At 41.9% G+C, this 26,015-nt stretch overlaps 2 protein-coding genes across 3 annotated transcripts in view; one reads left to right on the forward strand and one right to left on the reverse strand.

Annotated features, from left to right (window-relative positions):
- The first annotated feature begins 443 nt into the window (after positions 1–443).
- On the forward strand, positions 444–14,212 carry NUP50 (nucleoporin 50). Its single transcript, XM_058023439.1, has 8 exons — positions 444–662; positions 3,012–3,090; positions 3,409–3,492; positions 5,489–5,681; positions 7,127–7,789; positions 9,051–9,129; positions 9,581–9,699; positions 10,382–14,212. Exons 2-8 carry the CDS (start codon positions 3,022–3,024, stop codon positions 10,582–10,584), a joined length of 1,410 nt encoding a protein of 469 aa, XP_057879422.1. The 5' UTR covers positions 444–662; positions 3,012–3,021; the 3' UTR covers positions 10,585–14,212.
- Positions 14,213–15,715: 1,503 nt separating this feature from the next.
- Positions 15,716–26,015, reverse strand: part of KIAA0930 (KIAA0930 ortholog) — a 52,056-nt gene continuing 41,756 nt past the window's right edge. For both annotated transcript variants that reach the window (XM_058023441.1, XM_058023442.1), the window contains exons 8-10: positions 24,918–25,080; positions 22,140–22,295; positions 15,716–20,549 (exon numbers count right to left, since the gene is read on the reverse strand). In XM_058023441.1, coding sequence (XP_057879424.1) covers positions 20,509–20,549; positions 22,140–22,295; positions 24,918–25,080 — 360 coding nt within the window. In that variant the 3' untranslated portion in view covers positions 15,716–20,508. The remainder of the gene's footprint in view (positions 20,550–22,139; positions 22,296–24,917; positions 25,081–26,015) is intronic.

The raw sequence follows: 26,015 nt of genomic DNA on the forward strand, positions 1-26,015 counted from the left end.
AGGGAAGAGTAAGCAGGATAGCTCGTGGCAATCCAGGGCACGGCCGCCCCCTCAGCCGCCCTGAGGCGCCTCCCGTGCTGAAAATGATGAATTATATAATTCAGAACCAGCGAACATTAACTTGATTAAAATGTATAAACACATGAGAAAGCTTTTTTATCAGCTTCTGTGTGGAGGCCCGAATTTTTGCGGGGCAAGGCCCGTGACCGGCTGACACTGACAGGGGACGTCCGGGGTTTGTTTTTCCCGACGAGTCCGGGAGAACTCGCTGAGACCGCGGCTCGCGCCGGAAGTCACGTGACCCGCGGCTTGCCTTGGGCCCGCCTTTCCCTGGCAGCGGCCTTTGGGGCGCCCCCCGCGGCCGCCGGCGGTACTGCAGCCCCGGCCCCGCCCCGCCCCGCTGCCCCCGCCGGGCGCACGCGCGGTGCGGGCGGGCGCGGGACGGCGGCGGCGGCGGGCGCGGCGTTCCCGCTCTGGGCCCCACCGAGCCCCGTCTCCCGGCGGACACCGAGGGGGAGGCCGGGCCGGGCGGCATCGGGGGATTGTGAAGACACAGCGGGGCGCGCTCAGCCTGCGAGACGACCAGGAGACCCTGCGTGCCGCCCGCCGCAGCGTCGGCCCCGCAGCGCAGCGCGGCAGGAGAGAGCCGCCCGCCCGAGCGAGTGAGTGCCGCGGGTGGGGGGCGCGAGGGGCGGCCGGCCACGAGCGGGACCCGAGCAGGGGAGCGCGGGCTGGGCATGGAGGCAGCGCGGCGGCGGCGGCGGCGGCGGCGCTTTGTGGGGCTCGCACCGTTCGCAGGGTTCGCAACGCGCGGATCGGTCTGTGCGGTGCGCAGGCAACGCGCGGCGTCCCCGGGACGGGGCGAGCGCAGCCGGGAGTCCAAAGCGGAACGGCAGCGCCGCGGCCGCGGGGGCGCGGGGTGGCCCCGCCGGCATGCGGCTTCCGCTTCCTCCCGCCGGGAGCCGCGGCGACCGCGCTGCGACACCGCCGGGCCCGGCACCGGCCCCGCTGCCGCCAGCACCGCCGGGCTCCGGCCCTCGGTACCCGGGCGATGCCGCCCACAGCAAACCTCCAGGGCAGCCTCGGCTGCGCTAAATAGGGCAGCGAAGCGCTCTGTAGGTCAGCAAAGCATCTGCGTTGTGTTGTTTTTAAACAAGAAGTGTTTGTTAGTCGAACAAGAGTGAGGCCGCGTATCAGGGAAAGGTTCTTCCCCCAGAGGGTGCCGGGCACTGCCCAGGCTCCCCAGGGAATGGCCACGGCCCCAAGGCTGCCAGAGCTGCGGGAGCGTTTGGACACCGCTCTCAGGGATGCACAGGGTGGGATTGTTGGAGTGTCTGTGCTGGGACTGTCGGGGTGTCTGTGAGGGATTGTCAGGGTGTCTGTAGGGCAAGGGTTTGGAATCGATGATCCTTGGGGACCCTTCTAACTGAGGATATTTTGCGATTCTTTGATGTGTTTCTCAAAATCATTCTCTCTCAGGCTGTTCAGAACATGTGCTCCAAAAACTTAGTGAAGTTTATGAACACCAACCAGTTGTAGGCTTGTGTTCGTTCACAGGATAGAATACACTTCAGGTTCTCTGTTAGATTCATGTTAGATCCTCTACAATGCTTTTAAAGAGAAACTCTGTAAACACAGAGTGAAGAGAACCTGGAGCTTAGGTCAACAAGGTTTCCCCTCTTTTGGTGGGGGACAGGCTCTGTACTTAAGGTGCTATTTCAGTAAATCAAATATCTAATGTAATAATGAAACGAATACATTTAAATAATACTATAGTATAGTATATACTATATTAAATACTATAGTATAATAATACTATAGTATATTATATAATATATGTTATGGTATAGTATATGCTATTATATAATACTATAGTATATTATATAAATAATACTATATAGATTATATAATATATATAGCATTGTACATATTATATAATATATATTAATTACACATATATATTATTTTATACATAATTATGTATACATATGTATATTATATATACATAATAAGTATATATATGCAGAATATATATGCAGAACATTTTAATTTATTATAAATAAATATTTAAATGTATTACATAATGTAATACATTCTATATTAAAATTATGTAATAAAATAATAATAATTTATATAAAGGTGACTTTAAAATATCTTCTTATTTAGCTTTTCAATGGGTTAGATTGAAATGATCTCCCAGGGATTATCAAGCAAGGATGTCTACTTCCAGGACAGAGTAGATTAGGGCATTTAAATGTGTATACACAGGCCAATCTTTGTCCCTCTATTTCCAGAAGCTCTAGTAACTTGACCTAGTAATTTGTGATGTGTGTCAGACAAAATTCAGGACTTGGATGTGTGATCTCCAAGTGTGCTGCTGGATGTACTGTTCTAGAATGTTTCAACATATAAACAAAATATCTTATAATAATGTATTGTTACAATGTCTGGCTCTGAAATTCAGCTATTTGAGGATTTTTTAATCTTTTTTCTGGGCAGGTCTTAATCATAAACCCAGAGGGGATTTTGGAAGAGTTTTAGTTGTTGGGCTTGCTTGAGATTTAAATTGCAACAAAACTGCATATTTCCTTTGGAAAGTTTTCATATTTAGTGTCAGAAGATACAACCATAGTTAGTAGAATACTCTTTTTTCACATAAAGTTCCAGTAGTGTGATTGCTTGCCAGGTTTTTTAGATTGACTCCAGCTACCATGTTTTCTTTCTTTGGTTTTGTACACAGCTCATAAGTTGTACTTTAGTAAAATGGAACTCAGAACAGTTACAGACATTCCTTGTGCAAAGCTGATTTTGCTCTACATCACAGAGATAACCAGAAAAATGATGATTGTTTTTGCTACATTTAGTTTTCAGTTGTCATTCCAATCTTGACCTGCTTCTACATGAACTGCAGTTCCTGTTTTTTTGTTCTAAGAATACAAATTGAAGATCACTGACACTTAGAATTTATTTCTGTGCAATTCTTTCTAAGATTTTTTATTTCTTCCCCACAGGTGGGGAAAAATGGCCAAGAGAATTGCAGAAAAGGAGCTGACTGACCGAAACTGGGACCAGGAGGATGAAGCTGAAGAGGTAAAATACACATTAGTTCCCCAGAGTGCCTCAAACTGTGGATTACTGACAGATTCCCTTCAGCACAGAGATCTTAGAGCTGCGTTTTTAAAAAGCAAAGGAAATCTTACATTATTTGTTGTAGTAAAATGGAGATAGCACAGAGAGAAATGTAGTGCAGTACCAGAGTTTTCAAAGTATCAGCTCAAAACCAGTGGGCTGGTTTTTAACTTCTTCCCTTGTTTGCTTGGTAGCAGTGTTAGAGTTGTGTTCATAACGTGATCTCAGCCATCCCTTCATTGAACATTCCACTAATGATTCCATAACTTCCTCTTCAAGGTGGGAACATTCTCTGTGGCAAGTGAGGAGGTCCTGAAGAACAGAGCTATTAAAAAAGCAAAGCGCCGCAACGTGGGGTCAGAGGTAATGTGGTCACTGAACAGGGGTGCTGGAGTTTTTCTCACTTACAAAACACATCAAACTCAGGTTTTTGCTTCCTTGGGTTTGTAGTGATGCTGAATAAAGTTATTTTTTCAGCTCACTAGGTCTTATGTGCACACGAACTTTGGCTTTACTGTTCCATGCTAAGAATAAGGCTAAGGCAAAAAAAAGGGTAATACTAGTTTGACTGGTGAGCAGGGTGTTCTTGCATATTTCAGACACAATGTTGTTTGCAAATGGGTAAAACAGCATTTTTACTGCTTTACTTCCATTTTTTGTAGAGATGGAAGGATGGAAATGCAAAGTTATTAGTTATCCATACTGGAGGGCTGGGGGATGTCTCAGAAACTTTATTAGTAAACACCCAAATACTAAACTGCTCTAAGAATGAGAAACATGTCTTTTCTTAAGAATGCTGCTACTTTTTTTCCTCTCTCCCTGTCAAGAGCTTTAGTGCCATCTACTCTTTGCACTAACAAATTGAAAATTGAAAGGCAGTTGGCCTTTGTTACAGGTTTAGTTCCTGTGAAAGCATTATCCCAGTGCAGCCAAGTTGTTGTCCTTTCAGAAATCCTTGACAATGCTTTGTTGTATATATTTTTCCCAGACATGTTTGAAGAGGCATGCATCATGTTAGAAATAGGCCTGGAACTTAGTGTTACACAGATTGCTTTAGGACTGGATGGGACTAGGCACAGGTAGGAACCAGACAGCTTTCTCCTATGCTTTTGATTTTCCTTCTTCAGCCCAAGCACTATGAATGAGGAAGCTGTCTTAGCCCACTAAAGCCTTGAGTAGTTTTAGCCACAAATGTGGTAGAGAATACAGCTAAATGAAGGATTGTACTGGAAGGAGGTGATGCAAAACACAAACTACAACTTGATCAGGAGAGATTCAGGGACAAATGGGATAGGGAAGATAGAACAGAATGAGAAAGGAAACCAGATGGGTTGTAGAAGTAGTTAGGAGACTGGGAGCAGCTGTTAGAGCTGGTGGAAGGGCTGGTGACAACTAAGGACCATGCAGCCCCTCACTCTTCCTCCTTGTGGGATGAGGAGGAGAATCAGAAAAAAGGATAAAAGCCTGGGCTGAGATAAGAACAGTTTAATGATTGAAATACAGTGATCATGATGATAAGGGAACCAAAAAAAGAGAAAGAAACAAACCCCAAGAAAAAGCAGGGATGCACAGAAGGTTGCTCACTACCCACAGATCTCACTCATCCCATGGCCAAGCAGCAATTAGCTGCTTCCAGCCACCCCCTCCCAGTTCCTGTGCTGGCCATGACACTGAGAGTTCACTTTGAGTAGTGAAAGTTCATTACCTCCAAAGGCCTAAAGATTGCAGTGCTTTATTTGCATGTTAATTGTACCTTGTCTTTTAGAAACACTTAAGAAACTATACCATAAAATAATATGGTTGCAAAGACAGTGATCAGAACTGGGTAATGAAAAGGTTGCAGAGATGGATATTTTGTGGTCAGGTACAGTCTGTCTTTGCATCTTCCATCAGTCACATTGGAATATTTTGGGTAAATCACAAGAGGTTTCATAGATGACTCCAGAGTGATGAGTGGATTAAAGTATTGGGCTCTTTACTGCCATTGTAAATGCTAAAAGTTGTTGAAAATAAACCTGAAATTACATAATCCTGTGTAGTTATTTAAAGAGAAACCAGATTACAGATTACCAAAATGTCTAATAGATAAACACATCCACAGCTCTGAGCAACTTCCACGTATCCACATCCTAGATCCAGTTTGTTTTCATACCAAACATCTGAGTCTTTTAAAAACAGTAGCAGTGTGTGTCATAAGGAAGTTGTTAATTTTGTTTACATAGCTGACACAGAAATGCATGGAATGACACACTGAACTAGGGAAAAACAAACCAAGGATATCAGGAATATTAAGTGAGGATAGGATTTGTGTGGATAAGATGTTTATAACTGGTTGTCTGTTTTTTTTTTTTCTCCCCAGTCTGAAAGTGGAGGAGCTTTTAAAGGGTTTAAAGGCTTTGTATTGCCTTCTGGAAAAGGAGGAGGTGGCTTCAGTGGATTTGGGAATGGTGCAGGAATAAAGCCTTTGGAAGGGCTGTCTAATGGAAGCAGTGTCTCTGGTACTCCTCCTTTCAGCAGTTTGAAGAGCACCTCTGAAACACAATCAGCATTTGGTAAGCTTTAAATAAGCACACATATTTATCAACACCTTCAGTCACAAAAATTTTTGAGTCATTTTAGTAGTGAAAAAAACAAATTTAGACCATCTTATAGTTGTGTTTTAAGGTTTTGAGACTTTATACCTCTTTGTAAGATTTCTTATTATTTTAGAGTGCTGGAGGGACAAGTTTTCATCTGCTTGCAATTTAAAGAGGTGGCAACTAAATTTGTATTTCTAATACTGGAGGTAAAAGTTTTCTAGGCACAGATGGAAATGCAAGGCACTGGCATAAGGCAGTCTGTAAAAAGTATAAAGCATCTGGTGACATGTCCCAATTCTTTGAATTTAAATTAAAAATACATGCTGCATAGCTAAAATCTTCATCTCTTTTTCCTTGTACATCTGATGTTGCAGACAGTCTTACTAGAATTTATCTGTTACAGTTATACCTACATTTTAGGACATTTGAAATACTTCAGCATGTTGAGCTGTCATGCTTTGGAATTACCTGAGGAATATTAGTTCTGTTCCTTTGTGCTGGACATGCAGAAATGTTAACCCTTATTTTGGAGTCACCGTGCCATAGAATAGAAATGGTGGAATTTGAACTTTGGAGTAATGTGAATTTCAGTGAGCTTGAATAAATTAAGGGAAACCGAAATATTCAATGAGACTATTTCTAGTTTGCTTCTTAGGGTTTTTTATACAGAAGTGCTCAAAAGCTTGTAAAATTATGGGCTAGTGCACTCAGGGTGGTTTAAAGTACATTTAAAGGACAAATGGCAAGAGATAAGTTGAGTTTTTTGATTTAATAAGCATTACAGCTTGCTGAAGTTGTTAGATTTTTGTAAGATTCTGAAAGTTTTAGCAATATATAAAACATGTATTTTTTTTCATGTTCTGTACAAGATGTCTTTGGATTTTTTTTTTTGTACACCAGTGTGTTCCATCTACTTTGTCTATCCCTAACTTACTTGTCTAAATGAAAACATGGGTCAGCTCACTGGCATGGGAGTACCTGGGGCACAGTGTGGTGACTCAAAAGAAGGAGATCAGCTGAGGAAGGATGACTGATTTGATAAGAAATATTGCACATGTTAGGTTTTTAAGAGAGTTGTGCTTTCTGGGTAGGAAAAAGGGTTCTAAGCCACATTTCTCACTAGGTCAGCAAAGCATCTGTGTTATTTTTTAAACCACAGCTTGTTAAGCAAATGAGTTAAGCTGGAGATCAGGGAAAGGTTCTTCCCCCAGAGGGTGCCGGGCACTGCCCGGGCTCCCCAGGGAATGGTCACAGCCCCAAGGGTGCCAGAGCTCTGGGAGTATTTGGACAATGCCCTCAGGGATGCACAGGGTGGGATTGTTGGGGTGACTGGGCAGGGCCAGGAGCTGGACTGGGTGATCCTGCTGTGTCCCTCCCAGCTCAGGATATCCTGTAACTCTGTGATTTTCCCGTAACAGGATCCCCGATGTCCAACGGCCCCAGTGCTGCTGTGTTTGCTGAGAAGAAGGCTGCCAGCCCCACAGCCAACGGCGGCAGCAGCCAGCCCTGCTCCTCGGGCAGCACCCTGGGCTCAGCACCCGCCTCTGGCTCCTACCACAAACAGCTGGCTGCCCTCAACTGCTCCGTGCGCGACTGGATAGTGAAACACGTCAACAGCAACCCCCTGTGCGACCTCACCCCCATCTTCAGGGACTACGAGCGCTACTTGGCCAGCATCGAGCAGCAGCACGGGGGCAGCAGTGACAGCAGCTCCGAGAACGAGGGCAGCAAGACCCCTGCCCCCCAGGCTGCTCCTGTGTTTGGGAGTTCAAAGCTCCAGCAAGGCTCCACCTTTTTGTTTAACAGCAAATCTGAGGATACCTCCGACAAAAAAGCTGAAGCTGCATCAGAAAAAAGAGACCCGTTGTTAGGAGCTACATCAACTGTCTCGTTTAATTTTGGCAAGAGTGTTGACAGTCCTGTTTTGGGTTCCCTCGGTTCAGGAACACTTAGTAGTTTCTCATTTTCTTCTGGGAATTCAGGTTTGTTTGGAAAAGATGCAAACCAGGCCAAATCTGTCACTACAGCATCCACCAGTTCATTGGAAGCTCAAACAGACAGTGGCAATAATGATGACAAAGGTAAATTCTACGTATCTCTATTTATAGTTATTTTAATGGTCAGCTGTGAGTGTACGTGACTTAAGAATACTAAGAAAATGCAATATTAAGTTCGCTGAGATAATGGCATGGTGTAGTGTCCAAGGAGGTTCAGGCTGGATATCAGGAAAAGGTTCTTCCCCCAGAGAGGGCTCAGGCACTGCCCAGGCTCCCCAGGGAATGCCAGAGCTCCCAAAGAGCATTTGGAAAACACTCTCAGGCACAGGGTAGGATGGTTGGGGTGTTCTGGGCAGGACCAGGAGCTGCACTCCATGATTCTGGTGGGTCCTTTCCAACTCAGGAAATTCTGTATTCTGTGATCATCATCATTCTTCAATTTGAAAGTGCAGAATTATATAACATATATATACACACCTCTATAATATAATACAATATGATATACAATATATCATATGAGATTATGATATAATATAATATCCCCCTTATTGGGAGAATCCAGCCCTTATGTAAGCAACACCAAAAGTATGTGCTTATCAAGACTTAGATAATTCTGTCAGATCTGTACTTTATATAATATACAAAATAATCCCATATCTGAGGGCAGGAATTGATGAAATTTAAAGCAGCTAGTATGTTCACCTTTCAGCCTGCTGGACTTCTCAATCCCACTGCTTTTCTTAGTAGGTTTATCAAGAGATCCCTGCAGTAAAAAGCATGAGATACAGAACAGTTCAGTCCATTTTACTTAATAGATTGTAAGGAGGCCAACAAAGTTGCATAGTACCTGACAGCTTTACTCTGGTCTTTGCCTGTGCTGAATACAATAGGCTGATAGAAATCCCAGCAGCTGAGGGGATGGAAAGGCAAAATGTGCCACTATTATCTGTCATTCTGCAATTAATTCCCTTCCCCCAAATTAAACCTGGCTCTTGGAAGTATTTATTGTGCTTTACTTGAACCCATTTATGGAGCATACTCTGCAATGTGAAACTGTTTCTGTTCAAACAGAAGCTTTTGACTTACTAAGCTTTTTATTGTTGGTGTTTGATTGTTTGGTATGGATTGGGTATTTTCATCCCATTTAAACTGAAGGTGAGGATGAAGTTGTTTAAGAGCTGAATGAAAAGCAAGTAACCCTTTTTTTGTAGCTGAAGCTGCTACAGAGTACACAGGGACTGAAAGGTGTCACTGACCAGCCACATGTCCATGTTAACCATGGTGGGCATAAGGGTGCCAAAATCTGTGCTCACAACATTCACATATCAAAACTTTCTATTTAAAGGAGGGGAAGAGGAGGAAGAAGAGCCACCAAAAGTCATCGTCAATGAAATAAAAGAAGATGATGCTTTCTACTCAAAGAAGTAAGTGACTTTAACTTGGAAAATAAAATTAATATCTGTGTATTGCTATTCTTCACCACCTAAAATGGCTTTAAGTTTATTAGAGCCTCACTTAAAAATGTTTATAAATTGTACATTGAAGTCCTATTATAACTTCAGAATGATACAACCAGTTCTTATGGCTTTCTGAGTAGGCCCTGAGTTGCTATGCCTTTTACATTTCCCTGAAAGTAATCCATTTATCATTTCAATACTGAAAGAAATAGTTCACTTTCTCTTTGATCTTCAAGTGCTGTCCATTAGCACATGAAACAAGGTCAAGAATAATAAAGATTTAGGTTACTCACAGCATGTTAAATCCTGATTACTGTTACTGTGAGTCAGATGGATACATGTACCTGGGAGATACCTTTTTGTTTCATCTCTACTGGCTGCACAAACAAGGATTTGGGTTTTTTTTTTTTCTCCACAGGTGCAAACTATTCTACAAAAAGGATAATGAATTTAAAGAAAAAGGTGTAGGAACATTACATTTAAAACCAGCAGGAAATGAAAAAACTCAACTCTTAGTACGAGCAGATACCAATTTAGGTAAGTACATTTATCCCAGTAACAAGTCTTGATGTCAGAATTCCTTGCTAAGAATTAGGGGTTTTTTGGGTTTTTTTTACACAGCATTAACAGATACAATTAGTGAAAACCTTTCTACTATTTTTTTCCTAAATCATTTAGAATACTGACAAACACTTGGGTGCCTCTAGTGAGTATTACAAAAGACAGCACATGAAGCAGTGCAAGAAGTAAAAGGCTATGGTGTATGTTTGATAAAAAGTACCAGTTTTACCCTGGTTTGTCCAGATTAACATCTGTCTATATCAGAACATTTTGCTTCTGTATATGAACTGCATCTAGTGGTCAGAATGAGGAACTTGGTATACACTAAGCACTGTGACTGGATTCCTCATTTGCTGCTTCTCCCTTGTCCCCTTTCTCCTGTGTCCCCCTACTATCATTTGATATTCAGGTTCCTCCATTTAAAAAAGGAGGATGCAGTATTTGCAGAGATTTTCTCATTTCTAGTGAGGAAAGAAATCTGAGACCAATGGCCATGAATGGATGCTTAGGAAAGAAGAAGACAAACATACACTATGTTTGTGAATTGCCTTCCTTCCAAACACCTCCCTAAATTTCTAGTTACTATCTGTACTAACCCTGTAATGCAGTAAAAGCTAGAAAATGGCTAATGGTAATTTTTTCCCCTCCTCAAATGCAGGAAATATCCTGTTGAATGTTCTAATTCCACCTAAGATGCCATGCACAAGAACCGGAAAAAACAATGTTCTAATAGTTTGTGTTCCTAACCCACCCATCGATGAGAAGAACCCAGCTGTTCCTGTCACTATGCTAATAAGAGTGAAAACAAGTGAGGATGCAGATGAGTTGCACAAAATCTTACTGGAGAAAAAGGAGGCTTGAATAAGTTGCAGTCCATAATTTGAGGATTTATTGCCAAACTGCTGCTGCTCTTTTTTTCTTCCGTAACTTCATTTGAACATTTAATTCTTTACTCTGATATTAAGAACTGTTATAGGAATTCTGGAAAAATGATGTGAGGAAAAGCTAAACTAGCTAATAAAAGCTTTAATAGAACACAAGTGTTGGACTGTTCTCCCTCATTTTCAGTACCTAAATGCAGGACCTCTTCTGGATAAAGCACATGGATATAATTCCAAGCAAATGTTTTTAGCACCAGTCGACCAAATGGACAGAAAGCTGAGTACAAAACCATGGTACCAGAGCTTCCTTACAGACTGTAATACAATGCAAGCACCTCCTCTTTTGGGAAGGGAGGATGTTCAAGCTTACCTGTTGCAACTGTTTCTAGACTGCAGATTTTTAATTGGTCTGTTGTATTCTGGTGAGACTGACTTCTTAGACTCAGTGACAGAACTGCACCCCACCAGTGATGATCTCCATTGTGCTGGGTCTGTACCCTTGCAGACCTGTGTGCTTTCAGGACTCAGAGACTGCAGATATTTAAAAGAGAATTTGTTTGTGTAGTCTTGTTGGCAGCAGTGGTTCCTCCAGAGGAACTGTCAGTTCTGTTCTTACTGTAGCAACAAGAGAATGATGTGCAATATGGTACAAGCAGACAACTGGAAGACAGTTTTATCTTGGACACACTGGCAGCCCCTGGCTTCTGACAGGTCAGAACAAAGGGTTGCACTTCCACATGATCCTTCCAAGGTGTTTGTCCTTAGTCCCAAAACCCAGCTGAGGCAGAGCTGGATGTGCTGCATTGCTCCTGCTGCTGGTACTTTGCTGAAGAAAGCTCTTCCCACAACAAACTTCAGGACTTTTAAAGACCTTTCTGTTGCCTGTTGCCCTTGCCAGGAGACACATGCACAAGGGTGTGTATCAGTATTTCTCCATGTGATAAAAATGCTGTGCTGCAGTGCATTAAACAAAGCAGCAGAGTGCAGCTTTGCCAGAAGCTTTCTGTTGCATGTGGGGAGCATGGGGTAATTTGTAAACTTAGTTTTCAGCTGTGATAAAATTAACCAGGTGGCAATAATTTGGGGATCAGAGCATTCATTCTGGTCTTGGTTTCACTCTCAACTTTGTCAGACTGTGTTTGGTGGTTTAATCCTTTTCTTTTTTCAAATGTTGCTGGAAACTCCTTCCCTGGTAACTTTTTCTACTTTGCTTCCAACTCTGGGACTTCTCCAAGAGCTTGATGATAATATGAAACTTGAACTGCTCTCAGATGTGTCACACTGACCAGCTCTGGCAAGATGGAACAAACATGCTGTTTTGCCTCTGGCTAATGTGACACAAGAGGAAAAACCCCTTTCCTTAAAAAACCTCAGTGTGACACAATTCATACAGGGGACCTGGTGGTCCAGCACAGTGGTATCCTGGGGGCAGGGAACAAGGAATTCCTTAACACCATTTGATGAGGTGCAGCACATCTCACCTGTACCCCTGCTCTGGGGGGGAGCAAATGGCTGCCTGTAGGCCTAATTCACTGCACAATTCAGGTTATGGCCTTTTTTCCCCTCTTCATTAAAAGGAGGAAAATCTTGATTTTATCTATAGCCCTGTTGACCAAAGTTCCAAAATAAAGGCCTTTGCTCACATTTCAGCCACGTTTAGGGTACAAGAATTGCATTTTTAACACTGGAGTGTGAAGGGAGCTTAGATGCCATTTGAGATATTTGAAAAATAAACTGGTGCCTTTGAGGATTCTTTTTGCTTCTGGCTAAATACTTAAACCATTAAAAGTCAGTGACATTGCTTTCCTCAAAATAAGATATACTTTTTTTTAATAACAAGTCTTGCTGCTACCTAAATTGGAGGCCCAAAGCTGACAGGGTGTGTCTAAATGTGTATGAATGAAAAACAGAATGCTGCCTAAGAGTTTAGTCCAGGCTCTGGTCCAAGGGCTCAGTTAATTTTGCATTTGTCTTTTGACTGTAGTGTCTTAACCCTGTCTCTGTACAGAAAGGTTTATAGACAGAGCTCTGGTTGTACATCCCATCAAGAACAGCTCTGGCTATAAAAGCTTGGCCTTTTCTTTGCTTACTTCCAAAAGCTCATGGATTTGGAACTGTTCTTTATCCTTAGAAACATGGACCAACAAGCTGAAGTTAACACTTCTTTCCTTATGCCTGCCTCTAAAGAGGGGCAGTTGTTAGGTTTTGCACACATGGATGTGGCCCAATTCTGACAGTACACCTCTGGCCTGTTTACAAGCAGAGGGCACAGAGTGAATGGAAGAATAATAGAGGAATAATAAATTGTGTTGGAAAGAATTAAACCTTACCCTAGCCATCATAGCAAGTAACACCTGAATTCTTCTGTGCTTGTATTTAATCAGTAAAGCCAGGAGAAGGTAAAAAATTGAGATGTCACCTTCATTAGAATGTCAAATATATGCATAAACATACAATTTTGAATATTTTACATGGGGAAAATTGCCTCTAAAAGGACAGGGAAGAATTTCCCTGCAAAGCAGATTTCAATCAACATCAATTCATGGTGTCTGTACCATTATGTGAACTATGAAGCAGGAAAAGATAGTCATACACTGACAAACGGTGCTCAGGTATAAAGCACAGCCTTTTCCAGCACTTTAGAAATTTTTGATGATGCTTCAGTTTCTATTTAAGGAATACTAAAATACAGAAAGGCGGTAAAAGGCCAGAGATTGGTAAATAGAAATAAAGGCCTTAAATGAAAAAGCAAATTTCACAGAGACCACAGACATCAGTGTACTACTGCCTTCATAACAAACTGGCACATGCTATCCAAGGAAAGAATTTTGGTCAGAATTCCAACTCAAAGAGGCATTCCTGTGTCTTAGTAATGTATTTTAACAGCTGGATATCAGATACCTGATATTAAAGATGCAAGTTTCTGCCCCAATCTGCATTGATGCCTTCGTTTTTCCAGGTGTATGTAGATGTTGGAGTGTCTTATCCATTCCTCCTCCTCTGGTTTTGAAGTTTCAGCTGGAAAATAAACATCTCTGCTTCTTTTAATTATCAGAATAATTTCTAAGGGAGATATTACAGTTGGCTTGAAATTTATTTTAAAATATTAAATTGCAGTATGCAAGGTTTAATTTGGGAGGGCAACACTGTGTTCCTCTAAGCCCTTTTGGCTGATGGATGTGAAAGTTTATATTAAATTTACAGTTCAGATGAACACACTGTAGAACATAAACCAATCAAGGAGGTTTGCTGTGCTATTGAAACTGAAGTTCAGCTCCCTTTGCAGCACTGTAACATTTAAACTGTTGTTAAAGATTGACTTTCTGATGCCTTAACTTATTTGCATTTGATAAAATTTTGTAGCTGGTGCCTGTGTGCAGAAATTACCTGACATTAAACAATTTAAAGTGGCATGAGCTAGTCTAAATCCAATGAAGATGCTGAATGTGATGATTTGTTAGTTGTTAGTAGATTTCAAAATGCTCTGAATTTTTCAGTGGATACTTCAGTTTTACATAACGTGTATGTTAATGTTTTCATTAGTTCTGATACACTGAGGTCATGTACAAAAATCCATGGAAAATGTGAATAAATGAATGGAAGGTTCATTTGTCTTGCGTGAATCACTTTCATTTTCAGTGTATAACATGGAGTAATAAAATTAATTGTACAATCAGTGGCTTGCAGGTGAATTCCTGCCTGGATAATTCTGCTACTAAAAGAAGGAATGCCCTGCCCATTCCTGACTGGGAAACCTGGAGCCAGATCAGCAAAATGCTTCCTCCTTGTGAGGTCAAGGAGCTGGGGCTGCCTTGGAGGACACAGGGAACACCTGTGCTCACACAGCAGTAGAGTGACTGACCTCTAAACCCTGCACAGGAATATTAGAGGATTTAGAAACCACATCATCTAGCTCTACCTGATGACCCTCACTGAACTTCTTGCCTAGAGGCATGAACCTAAAGTCAGGCCAAAGTGATTATTTTTTTCATTGGTTTGTGACAGTTTGCAAACACAAGAAAAAAACCCATTTGGATTAAAAACTAAATCCAAAATCAGCAAACCTTTTCCTGTCCAAACTTCCTGAATGACTAACCAAGCAGGGGGAGGTTTATTACCAACACTTGTGAGGTTCTAATGCTCTTTACCTTTTGTAATGATTTAAATACTGCTTCTCCCTTATGGCTGCTTCCAAAACCTTTCAACTTGAAGCATTCAAGGAAAAAAAAAAATCACAGTTTGTTTCAAAGCAATATTTTAGTATTTCCCCGCCAGCTAAGATTCCTGCCCAGTTGCATGAGCAGTCACAAAACAGCACTGCCAACAATCTGCTCAAACATCCATGTAAAGAACTGAGACATCCTGTTCTTCTTAAGCTCTGTGTTTTATTTCTCCCTAATATCCCACACATCTCTGAGCTTAGGATAAATGTTGTTACCTACCACATGGATTCATAAAACATCCTGGTCTGGGATTCTTGGAAATGAAATCACCAGCACATCAGCTCATGGACATAGTTGGTAACATTTGTTCAAGGAGTATATACAAAAATCCCCTGAAGGTTTCCAAAATATCAGGTGGAGAGAGAGGATTCAGAGCCTTGCATGTCTTTAAACCAAGGCAGATCCCAGCCAGTACACACAATTCAAAGCAGTGCAGATCTAAATGCAATCTCATTTTTGTGACACTGCACAAATCTGCATTGAAATTCTTCCTGAATTAATCAGGAAGAAACCATAACAGCCATCAGTCCTCACTATTATTCACTGCACAAACATAAATATGAGTACATAACCAAGTCGAAAACAAACCATAGATTACTTTAAAACCAATTCAGGACTCCACTGACTTTTACCTTCTTCCCTCTTACCCAATGTCAAGCAGTCAGGGACTGATCACTCAGAGGTTCTGTAGCAGAAGCAGCTTTGCTCCAAGTGCAGTCAGAATGAAGAGCAATGAGGCCACTCTGCCACATGAGTTTCCATCAGGCCATGCCTACAGGAGTGCCACAGAGCCTGTCCCACCACTGGTGCTTCCACCAGGGAGGAACACATCCAAACTCCAATACCAGCAGGCACAGTAGAGAGAAAACACCACTAACAGACTTCATGGTCATTAAAGAGGTCTGTTTATTTGCTGCAGGGTCCAACACTTTCTTCACTGCTGCCATAAGTACAGTCAACTTTATTTTTGGTGCACAAGCTTCTCCTTGCTCTTTGATCAAATGGCTCAGTACAGTGCCTGCACAATTTTCAACCCATCACCTTTTAAGCAACACCAATGATCGATGAGGCAAATAAAACCCGAACCATGCAACATGTGTTAGGCTGATAAAATTAGGCTGAGAATATTTATATATTTACATAGAGAACATTCAACATTGGAACCTGCTTGCAGACTTGTATTATCTTGACCAAGTATCCAAACAGCTACATTCTGGTGTAAAATACTCTTGTTTAAGGTTTTGTGTAAAAGCTACTTACTTCACAATGCCTTGAACTGGATAACCGTACCTGGTTCTGACACAGAATTTCTACACACCAGCACCACACGTACCTTGCAGAATGTGTAAGGCATTTGCAGACATCTGATTGCTGTGACCACAGGAAATCCACTTTCCAGAGCTTTCAGCCATGACCTTTGGAAACCATGAGAGTCTTTCAAATACAAAGAGTGAATTCATATGAGAGACACTGTTCATCCAAGAACTATAAACTTGTCATTTCTTGACACTGCTACATACAACACAGATAGAATTTAAGACTAATAAATTATTTTCCTAAATAAAAATTTGTTCTTAAACCCCACTGAGTAACAACAGGGCTTAGGCACTTCTGAAGATTTTATCTTACATCTGTCTTTAATATGGAAGCTTTAGACTATAAAATACAGGACAAGGAATCATCTCAAAAAGGAACAATTAGTGACTGGCAAGAAACAGGTCAATAGTCTAAGAGTGTAGTCTATTTCCCTGGATTCCACATCCACACAGAATTTCAGTGATCAGATGGGATTCTGTACACGAGGGTCTGCTGGAAGAAATCTGTCTGCAGAGCCAAGGATTCACTGTCTAAATAATGAACATACTTTGGGAAAAACATATTACTGTGAAAACCCACCTGTGCAAACAATTCTCTTTTCTGGAAAGCACATCCTGCCCAGAAATAGAAAAATATAAAAATAGTAACAGCAATCCAGAGCCCAACATGCCCAAGCCTTGTAAACAATGAAGGCCAGGAAAATAAAAAGAGAAGGAACAGGGACCAACACAAACTGGATTAGCCAAGACAGCTGAAAGACTCATAGAGTTTCTAAAAGCATCTTCTTTTTAAAAGGAGATTTGGAATCCGCCTTGTCCTGGCTGGCAGGACATAAGAGAACAAAATTTCACATACATGGTGGTCTCTAAGGCAGAGCAATAATCTGCTAGCACAAAATAATTGATTTAAGAGCTTTCTTAAAAAGAAAAAACAAACAACAACCCAAAAAACCCCCAACCAACACAAAACAAAACATCCCAAGCTATTTATACTGGTTAAATCAATAGCAGTGAAAAACTTGTTATGGATTAAAAGATTCACATCCTTGTATTTGACATCTATCAATATACAACATCTATGAGGAGCTCAAGTGGTAAGCCTTGATCTCCAGAGGGAGTGAATGGGCAGAAGGATGGAAGGAGTTAACTGAGCAATGAGGTATGGTGGAATTCCAAAAAGAACGAAGGCTGTTCTGCCAAGTTTCCCAAATGTGTTAACTGAGCTGCATCTTCAAACATCAGCATGACTAATGAAACACACTGTGCTCCAACCATCAAGACAATGACAGCCAAAAGCCTTCATGGCACTGCAGGACACACCAGCTCCATCTGCAGCAATTATTTCAATGCTGAATTATTTCAACAGGGGCTGAATCCAGTTCACTGCTTAGGAGCTACAGAATTAAACCCCTCACCCCTCTCAAATACTTGAGAGGTTCTTAGCAACCTTCACTTTTCTTTTTTGATGTAGTGCAAGAGCATGCTAAGGGTCCAGCTGTGCCATCCTGACCCAAACAGAATTTTTTGATCAAATTCCCTGTCAATCTGTCCACACAAAAGGACAATTTTCAGGGTTTGTTTAAAAGCAGAACAGAATGTGGAATTTGATAACAAAAAGTGGGAACCACTGGCTATACATAAAAAGTCCAAGACAGTTGTTTAAAGAAGGAATAACTGAGAATCTGGAACATTTTTGCTTCCAAAAAGCACTATTGACATTCAGTAGACTTTTTGACCTCTTGTTTTCCATGGATGTCCATGAGGGCATACTTGTGGTCCTTTTCTACTAGAAAAGGTGAGTCATCAATGTACCTACAGCATATCCCACTAGCAAGATACAAGAAATTAATTCACTTTTTTTAGGACATTACAGCCCTTCAAACACTAGACATCAAATCCAACCACATACATGTAACAAAGCAGATGATACCTCCTGAAACACAGATGTAGGATCTAAACTGTACCTTCCATAGCACTGCTTTTACACTGATGCACTAGCTTAGAATCATTCCTCATTTGCTTTGAAATCTTACACAGCAAGATTTTCTCAGTCTTTCAAAATCACACAAAGTTAAGCCACCTAAACATAATACACAACACCAAGGGAGCATTACAAATTCTTGTCCACTGAGAAGTGTTCAGGCACCTACAGCTGAGGGTCCTATGTGGATACACTTCCTTTTTACATTGTTCCTCTGGCTGCCTGCCTGAAGGTATCAATTGTCATGATTAGTACAAATGGGAACCCTCTCTCCCTTCCCTCTGCAATGAAGATTTGAAGGAAAACCAAGCACTGATTTGCCCAGTCCAGCAGTATGAAAGTACAGAGTAAGGAGCACATTGAGAGGCTTGTTTTCTAGCTGTGGTTTAACCCTCAGCATGGGCAAAGTGAGAATATTTTACTGACTGATGCCAGGCACAGTACCTGCAGGGGATATCAGATACCCACCCAGGCTGCCTGGCCAGTTCTTTGAGAGGGCACTTCAGCTGCTGTGTGAGGACTCCACCTCTCCCTGGGCTCAGGGGCAACAAGGTTAGATGGTGGAAACACCCTCACAGACCACAGGCAACATTCCAAGGTTGCAGCATGAAAAGTGGGTGTGCTGGTAGTGACAAAGGGAACATTTTCCTAACATTTTCTTGCAAGACATTTGAAGCCAACTGAACAGGGTCAGCTGTCCCTGTCATACACTCATGCTGCCAGTGTAAGAAAGGCCACTGTGCTGTACTAAGGTGACAGCCAGCCTCAAATACAGACAGACCTCCTTACCATGCTGGAGTCATCAGGTTGGGCTCAAGGGCAAATTTGGCCTGCCTTTGTGCTGCAGTGGAGCTACTTCCACGGAACCTAGCCTGAGGAAAAAAAGCAGTAAGTCCTATTTGAGAGGTTAAGTCATTAGGTGCTACTGTGAGAGTAACAACAAAGCACTTTGGAAAGACCAGGTACGAGGGAGACAAAGGTCCAGGCTCAGAGCACATGCCACAGCATCAGCTTTAGGTGCTCAGAGTCTGAAAAGTGACAAAAACAGCATCTTCTCTCTCCCTTTGTGCATGTACTGGAGTCTCACATGCCCCAAGGGACATGCCACCCCTCCCACTGCTGTGGGGTCCTAAATGGACCCAAGAATGTACTGGCTCTCATCAAAATAGCCAGCCAGAGCACAGTAATCTCAGTATTCCATAATTTTATTTTCAAATTTCAAGGACAGCAGTTTTGCTGTTTAGAGAGAGCTGGACTTTATGTGTAAACATAAGGCTGTTTTCCTGAGAGCTCCTGACACACCATTTTCAGACCTCCCACTATGCAATTTTTAGTCACTTTTCAGAACAGAATTATGTTTCCATCTTTTGTATTTCAAGAAAGCTCTCTATGCTTCAGCATGTAACAACCCAAGATGGAAAATTCGGGCAGGCTGCCTCATCATAAAGCAGCTCTCACACCCTCCTTGCCTACAAAGGGTATCCCAAGGATGACTACAAACCCCCAAGTCCAGTGCATGCAGGAGGATGGGTTCCTGGTAAAGTTTTAGGCCTTTGGAGAACAATTAGAGTCTCCTGTTATTTCACTTTAGACTCAAAGTGGAATTGACTCAACTGAGAGGAAGATAAGCAGCATTAGTACTGGAGATGAACCTCAGCTTTACTATAGCAGCACATTTTAGCCTTCTTTTCACTGGCTCATTTTCTCAGCCAGCTCTTGAGGATGAAAATGTTGCTGTTCTTTGGTAGATATGGAAATCTGTCAGCAGAGTTCACCTGTCCTAACACTGACACATGAAAAATGGGAACATTTTCAGCCTCTTTGAAGCTCTGACCTGCTGCACATACCAAAACAGCAATGTATCTTTCTCCTTTTCTTCCCTTAGAAGGAAGCTGCTCTCTCCCTGCTCTGATCCACACACACACACAGAGGCACACACACACTCACAAATGGCTGATCAGACGAGGAGAGGGTATGGCCAGAGTCTATTAAGGGATGTCCAACAGCACATCATTATGAAACTCTTAGAATGTTTCTCCCAAAGAATATAAAGTTTAGCACATTCTGTACATATTGTTGGCTTCTTAGTTATAAAGTAAACACGGTAGCAAACTGTCCATAAAGTGTTGACTCGGTTTAAACACAGCCCCTTCTTATTTTGTCTTGCTGAAAGTCCTCTTCCAGTCAGAAACACTCCAGTCATGTGGGCATTCGGTGTGTGACAGCAGAGGAAGGAAGAAAGAGGCACTTTTGATCGGCTGGTATTCCTGGAGTTCCCTTTTTCCTGCGGAGGTCTCTGTTCCTGACACTAGGTGGTAGTGTTAGCACGGAACCGCTGGGATAGGCACTTGGCAACAAGGCTCCAAGGCAGTGCCCGCCCTCTGCTATGTCATCAGGATTGGTTTCTGCCGCACTTCCAGGATATCTGGGCAGGGGAGACAAACAGAGACACAGCCGACTGAAAAGGCTCCTCAGAGCAGCCACAACACCTGGAAGCATGAAGAACTGGAGACATGAGCGTGGACTGAGGCACAGCCCACCAGGAATCTAAAACGTGACAAGTCCACAGCTTTGCCTGTTAAAATCTGAGTTAACCAGGATGCAACTGGGAGGAATTGAAAGATGAAGAACTGCAAATATATCCCATCATATGGAGAGGAGAGCTGATCCACTTTAATTTATACAGGGATGAAGCAAAATACATTATATTCCCTGGCAATATTTTCCAGGGAAACAAGAGTAAGTGCCATTAACAAGAGATGCCAAGGGGTTTCCCATTCTTGAAGGGACAAATGCAACATCCCCAAGTCCATTAGGAGACTTCTCTGGGTACAAAACATTCAACTCTTTCCTTCATGCTATAGCCCAAAGCCTACATTTCTGCACTCAAAAAACTGCCATAAAAATAAACATTCATCTTTTTGGCTCCTTAATTCCATATTGTCCAAGTGGGACAGAATATGAACCTCAAAAGTTCTGTTGTAATCATGGGCATCTTTCTAAATATACACAGTAAAACCAACATGGCAGGGCACTATGCAGAAACATCTGGAATCTGGGCTGTGATGTCCGTTTCTAGGCTACACAAAGAACAAGGAACATGAGAAAAGGGAGCACACAATTAAAAGGCTGATCAAATGCCTCTGCACAAGGAAGATGACATGAGCAAAACATAATCCCCAGCTCCAAATGGCTCCAGCCACACCTCTGTGAAGAATTAAACACAGTGGAGGGAATGAAGGGCCACAGAGATGACTAAGAAACTGGATCTTCTGACATATGAGAAGGTGACAGAAGTGTGATTATCCAACATGGACAGAAGGGTCAGAGTGACATCTTATCAATAAACTCAAGACATTTTAAAAAGTACTTTGATCACTATCAAAGTGATAGTGGGATTTTAATATCTTAGTACAGGTTTCCTAACTACCCAAGAGAAAAGAGCACCTTTCCTACTACACCCTGCCCCACATGTAATGCTCCTGCTACCTGGAAAGCCACTGGCACAAATACACTGATTACAAAAAAGGCCTTGGAAACAGGGCCCACACAACATGTCCATGTGAGTAGGGAAAAACTACAGATGAAAATTCTGCCTTACAGTCCAGACATTTCTCAATATATACTCTAAGTATGTTCAACAAATTAGGTCTCAGAAAGGATGTTCAAGCTCAAAGCCAGTATTTGAGCATAGAAGCATTTGTGCCATTTGAGCAGATATTAAATGCCAGCAGAAACAATACATCTTCTGTGAATTCTAAAACGCCTGTGGTGAGAGAGTGAGTAAGCTTGGTAACTCCAGCTAACTTGCTGTAAGACAATGATCATAAGGAATAATTATATTCTTTGCTGAAACATTGTTCAAAATCCATCCTGAATTACAAATGGCCCATTTTTAACTGGAATCTAATTTCTTCTAAATTGAAATAAATTCCTATTTACAACAGCATTACAGAGAAATACTTGTACAAATACAAGTATTTGGTGGGCTGTGCACAATGGATGTCAAAATTACCTGTTAAAATTCGATGCAATGGCAAAGTGATGTACGTTAAGTGTGCATAGAGTAGAAAGTTTTCATCAGTTCTGTTCAGCTTGAGCCACGAGCCCACCAGCGAGCGTCCTGTTCCCGACAGGGAGCGCGAGCGCAGATTGGTCGCGTTGTGCAGATCTGCAAAGGCAGGGAGAGACAGCAAGCCTCAGGGGATTGTACTTCACTGGAACACTTCTGAAACTCAAAAAAAAGAGGAAAGCCTCCCATTTGTTGCTTAGAGACAAATCACATGCAGGACACTATCATAACTGCTTTTTAAAAGCCAGGCAGACCTTGCCTAGCAGGGTTCACCATTTACACTGAAGCTGAAAACAACAGACAGGAGAGGGCTTGTGTTACCACACTGCACCAGCAGAACACTGACTCAGCCTTCCCTCATACACAAAATCATAGAATAACCCTAAAATTAAGTACTTACTCATGCAGAAATTCACCTGGGTAACAAAATGGAAATTGTTTCTTTTGAAGAAAATTGCTATCTAGCAGACATGGGGAGATTCAACATGAATACCTCAGTTTCCTGCACACCTCCATGCACACCCTGAGCCACACCTAGGACCCTTCAGGTGAACCACTGTTCTCAGAATTAGTTTAGATGTCCCCAAGCAACTTTAAAAACAAAAAGATACTGAGTCCCCTGTAGGCCAGAGGAGTTTTTTATAAGTGCAGGTCTCTCTCTCACAGCCACGTGCTGGATTTTTGGAGTGTTTTTAAATCTTTGTTCTATTTCCTTGTAAAACTCAGTCCCACAGGGCTAAAATCAGATGGTCAATAGATTGAATCTGAACCAGAGTGATCCGAGCTCTGGGACTGAAAGCAGATTGTGATCCAAAGAGGAAAATATGTGGTGGCAGCTGCTCTAGAAAGATGCGTAGCAATGTGGGAGGAAGAAAACTGTGAAAATCTTTCCCTCCTTGCCTATACATGTGTATAGCCAAGCTGTCTATTACCTCTTCCCATACATGACCACCATGCCAGGAGCTCTGTGGTGATCAAGGCAGAAGGATCTGACTCTGGAAGCTGCAATAAGCACAACTCTCCTGGTGTACCATGGCTGCACACAGCAAAGCCACTGAAGTGGGCCTTGATGGTTTGTTCCTGTTCACCACAGGTCTGTCTGCACTGGGGCAACTCTGCAGCATCACTGGCTGTACCAGGGACACTGCTGATCTTTACACAATCCACATCTTTTCCTCCACCCACAAAGCCAAGATGCACCCAAATCTCTGCTCCTATCTCTGCATCTCCTGCATCTGCACCTGGCTTTTTCATGCCAAAAGAAGAGCTTCACCACTGCAGCTCCCAAGGAGCACTGGTAGGACACTCAGGTTTCTGAAATTTGTAAAAAAATAGCAATTTTACAAAATTTAGCAATTCTTTTTACTACTTCTTGCAGAAAACTAATTTTTGAATAAATCAATCTTCCTTAGCATAAGCTGTTAAAATATTCCTCTTTTCATTTTTCAGAAGAGGATCAATAAAGTCAAAACACTAAGAAACCATTTCTTGGTGTTTTATATGAATGCTATAAAATATCTGAAAAACCTAGAATTTGTTTACTTCCATAAATATATTAGAAGGAAAAGGATATTAAAATAAAAAGAATGTCCATCATTATCATTAAAGACTCTGGGATCAGACCCTGCAAGACAACCCTGAGCAGGCACTGCACAACCCATGAGGGCTGCCAGAGAAACACCTCAAACTCTGCTCTATCCTGGGCAACCTCCAAAATAAAGATACCAGAAACAGGACTACATGTGGAGAAAGCTGCCCTTCTCCCCACACCACCCTGTGTCCAGTAAAATATACTAAAACACATCTCATTTGAAATAACATATGTTCTGATTAGGCAGATTAGGGAAAAAGAGATGAGTGAAGGTTTTTTTGATAGAACCCTGAATTAGCTACCATCAGTTTAAGCTGCCACAGAATTTGCATTGAACATTGTCACTTCAGTTTGCTTTTTAATGTGCAATTCTTTATTATCTAAGGTGGTCCAGTGCTGCTGATAGGCAATTTCTTTGCTACTTTCTTTGCTACTTGTAATCTGGAAATTACCTTTGGGTTTATCTGTTAGAATGCTAACAGACAGATTTGTTGACTGAAATGTTTTTAAACACTAGGAAAACAATTTGGACATGGATATTTTTGAGTTTCCTGCCTCACAAGACAGTGATATGACTGGGATTTATATCCTATATTCTGAGTCAGGCTCCACCTTGCCAGTTGTTTCCTGCTGAATAACTAGGATTTAAAGGCAGAGTTTCACAAGGCACTAAACTATTATGCAGACAAATTCATTATGTTTTCCTCTATAAAGTTTAGAATTGATTCAAAGCCAGCTGAAGTAAATGCCTTTTCACCAGCTTTAACCAACTCTGGATCAAATTAGAATTCAAAGAATGTGTTCCTCAGAACATGTCCAACCCCACTACACCTGGAGAAGTGCCCCCAGAGACTGTGGCATCTGGGAAAGGGAAGGATTTCAGCTGCTCCACTTTCTCTCAAATGGATCCACACAAAATAAATTTTAATATATTCAGGGCTTGTGGGTTCCAGCCTTCAAAGAGATGCTTAAGCCTATGAAAAATCTCATTTTCAGAGAGGCACTGGCTGTATGCAGAGCTCATGTTTTTCCACCCTGCAAACCTTCTTGAAAATCCTACACTGGGATCCCTTTCCACAGCTCTGTACCCTCTCCAGACAGGTCTGTTTGGCTGTCAGTACTTCTCTCACCTGCACCATCATCATCTCTGAAGAACTCCTCACTGTCATTTGCTGAATGGGACTTTTTCATCTCAGCAATTCGATTTCGGGGCACTTTTCTCTTGAGGGATGGGGAGAAGAAGGAGGGGCGGTTGTTTCTCTCTGGGGTTGGTGGTGTGCTGAAAGAAGTAACCTGAAAGGGAAATAAAAGAAATGCTGGAGAAAGTCTTGGCTTTCACTCCATGTGCCACGAGACAATCACAGGCATAAAAATCAGAATGATGACTGGTATCTAGCTCTATTTCAAAGTGGCTACAGAATTTCAACTGAAAAATCAGCTCAAGTTGCTCATCAAGGGGAAAATATTTTGATATATCACAACCCTCAACTGTTACATGAATAATGAAAAACCTCTCTCCTCAGATGATCACTTTTAACAAGGATCTACAGTCATAACGGCATAAAATTAGTAATTTAGGCACCAAGAATGTCAATCTTATTTTTGCATGTTGAAATACAGAAGACTTAAGAATATACTGTGTTGGACACACTCAAAATGTGCATCTTCAGTTTTTGGCATGCACAAGGCAGCAGCTTCTCTACTGGGAAGGCTGTCCCATGGGATCCTTGTGGAAGGTCAATGTTCCTGGGGATCAGGGCCACAAATTCCTGAGCCCAGCACACTGAGGCAGAAGTTAAGTCAATGTTCTCATTTATGTGTGTCGTGTTTCAATACTGGAAGGAGGAAGTGGAGCTGTGGTGCCTCAGAAGATTTGGTTGGTCCAAGTGATGACAGGGATGGAACTGTCTGTGGTGAAACTCAAGTTAGGGACAAAACTATGGAGACACCCTTCCTTCAGAGCAGTAGTTGCCACTGAGTAAATTACAATTAAAGCCAAGTACACCTGGTTTGGAGAGAACTGAAATGTATGCTGATGTACCGGTTTTGACTATTTTAATAGTTTTAAAATGAAAATATTTTAATAGTTTCATTTAAAAGGGAAGAAAATAGGGATAACTACTTTGTTAATGGATGTGAGTAATTTTGATCTTGTCCTCCTTTCTTCACACACAGATTTTAACTATCCCATAACCTCCCTGAGCTGGTAAATGACACTGCTCATATCT

This window comes from Melospiza georgiana, chromosome 4, assembly GCF_028018845.1.
Source record: "Melospiza georgiana isolate bMelGeo1 chromosome 4, bMelGeo1.pri, whole genome shotgun sequence".
NCBI lineage: Eukaryota > Metazoa > Chordata > Aves > Passeriformes > Passerellidae > Melospiza > Melospiza georgiana.

What these genes read in the sequence shown, in the direction of transcription:
- NUP50 (XM_058023439.1), top strand. Translation starts at nt 3,022, where the DNA reads ATGGCCAAGAGAATTGCAGAAAAGGAGCTGACTGACCGAAACTGGGAC. An exon ending in TGAAACACAATCAGCATTTG is followed by an intron (nt 5,682 to 7,126) that starts GTAAGCTTTAAA and finishes TTCCCGTAACAG; the next exon opens with GATCCCCGATGTCCAACGGC. An exon ending in TGGCAATAATGATGACAAAG is followed by an intron (nt 7,790 to 9,050) that starts GTAAATTCTACG and finishes TTCTATTTAAAG; the next exon opens with GAGGGGAAGAGGAGGAAGAA.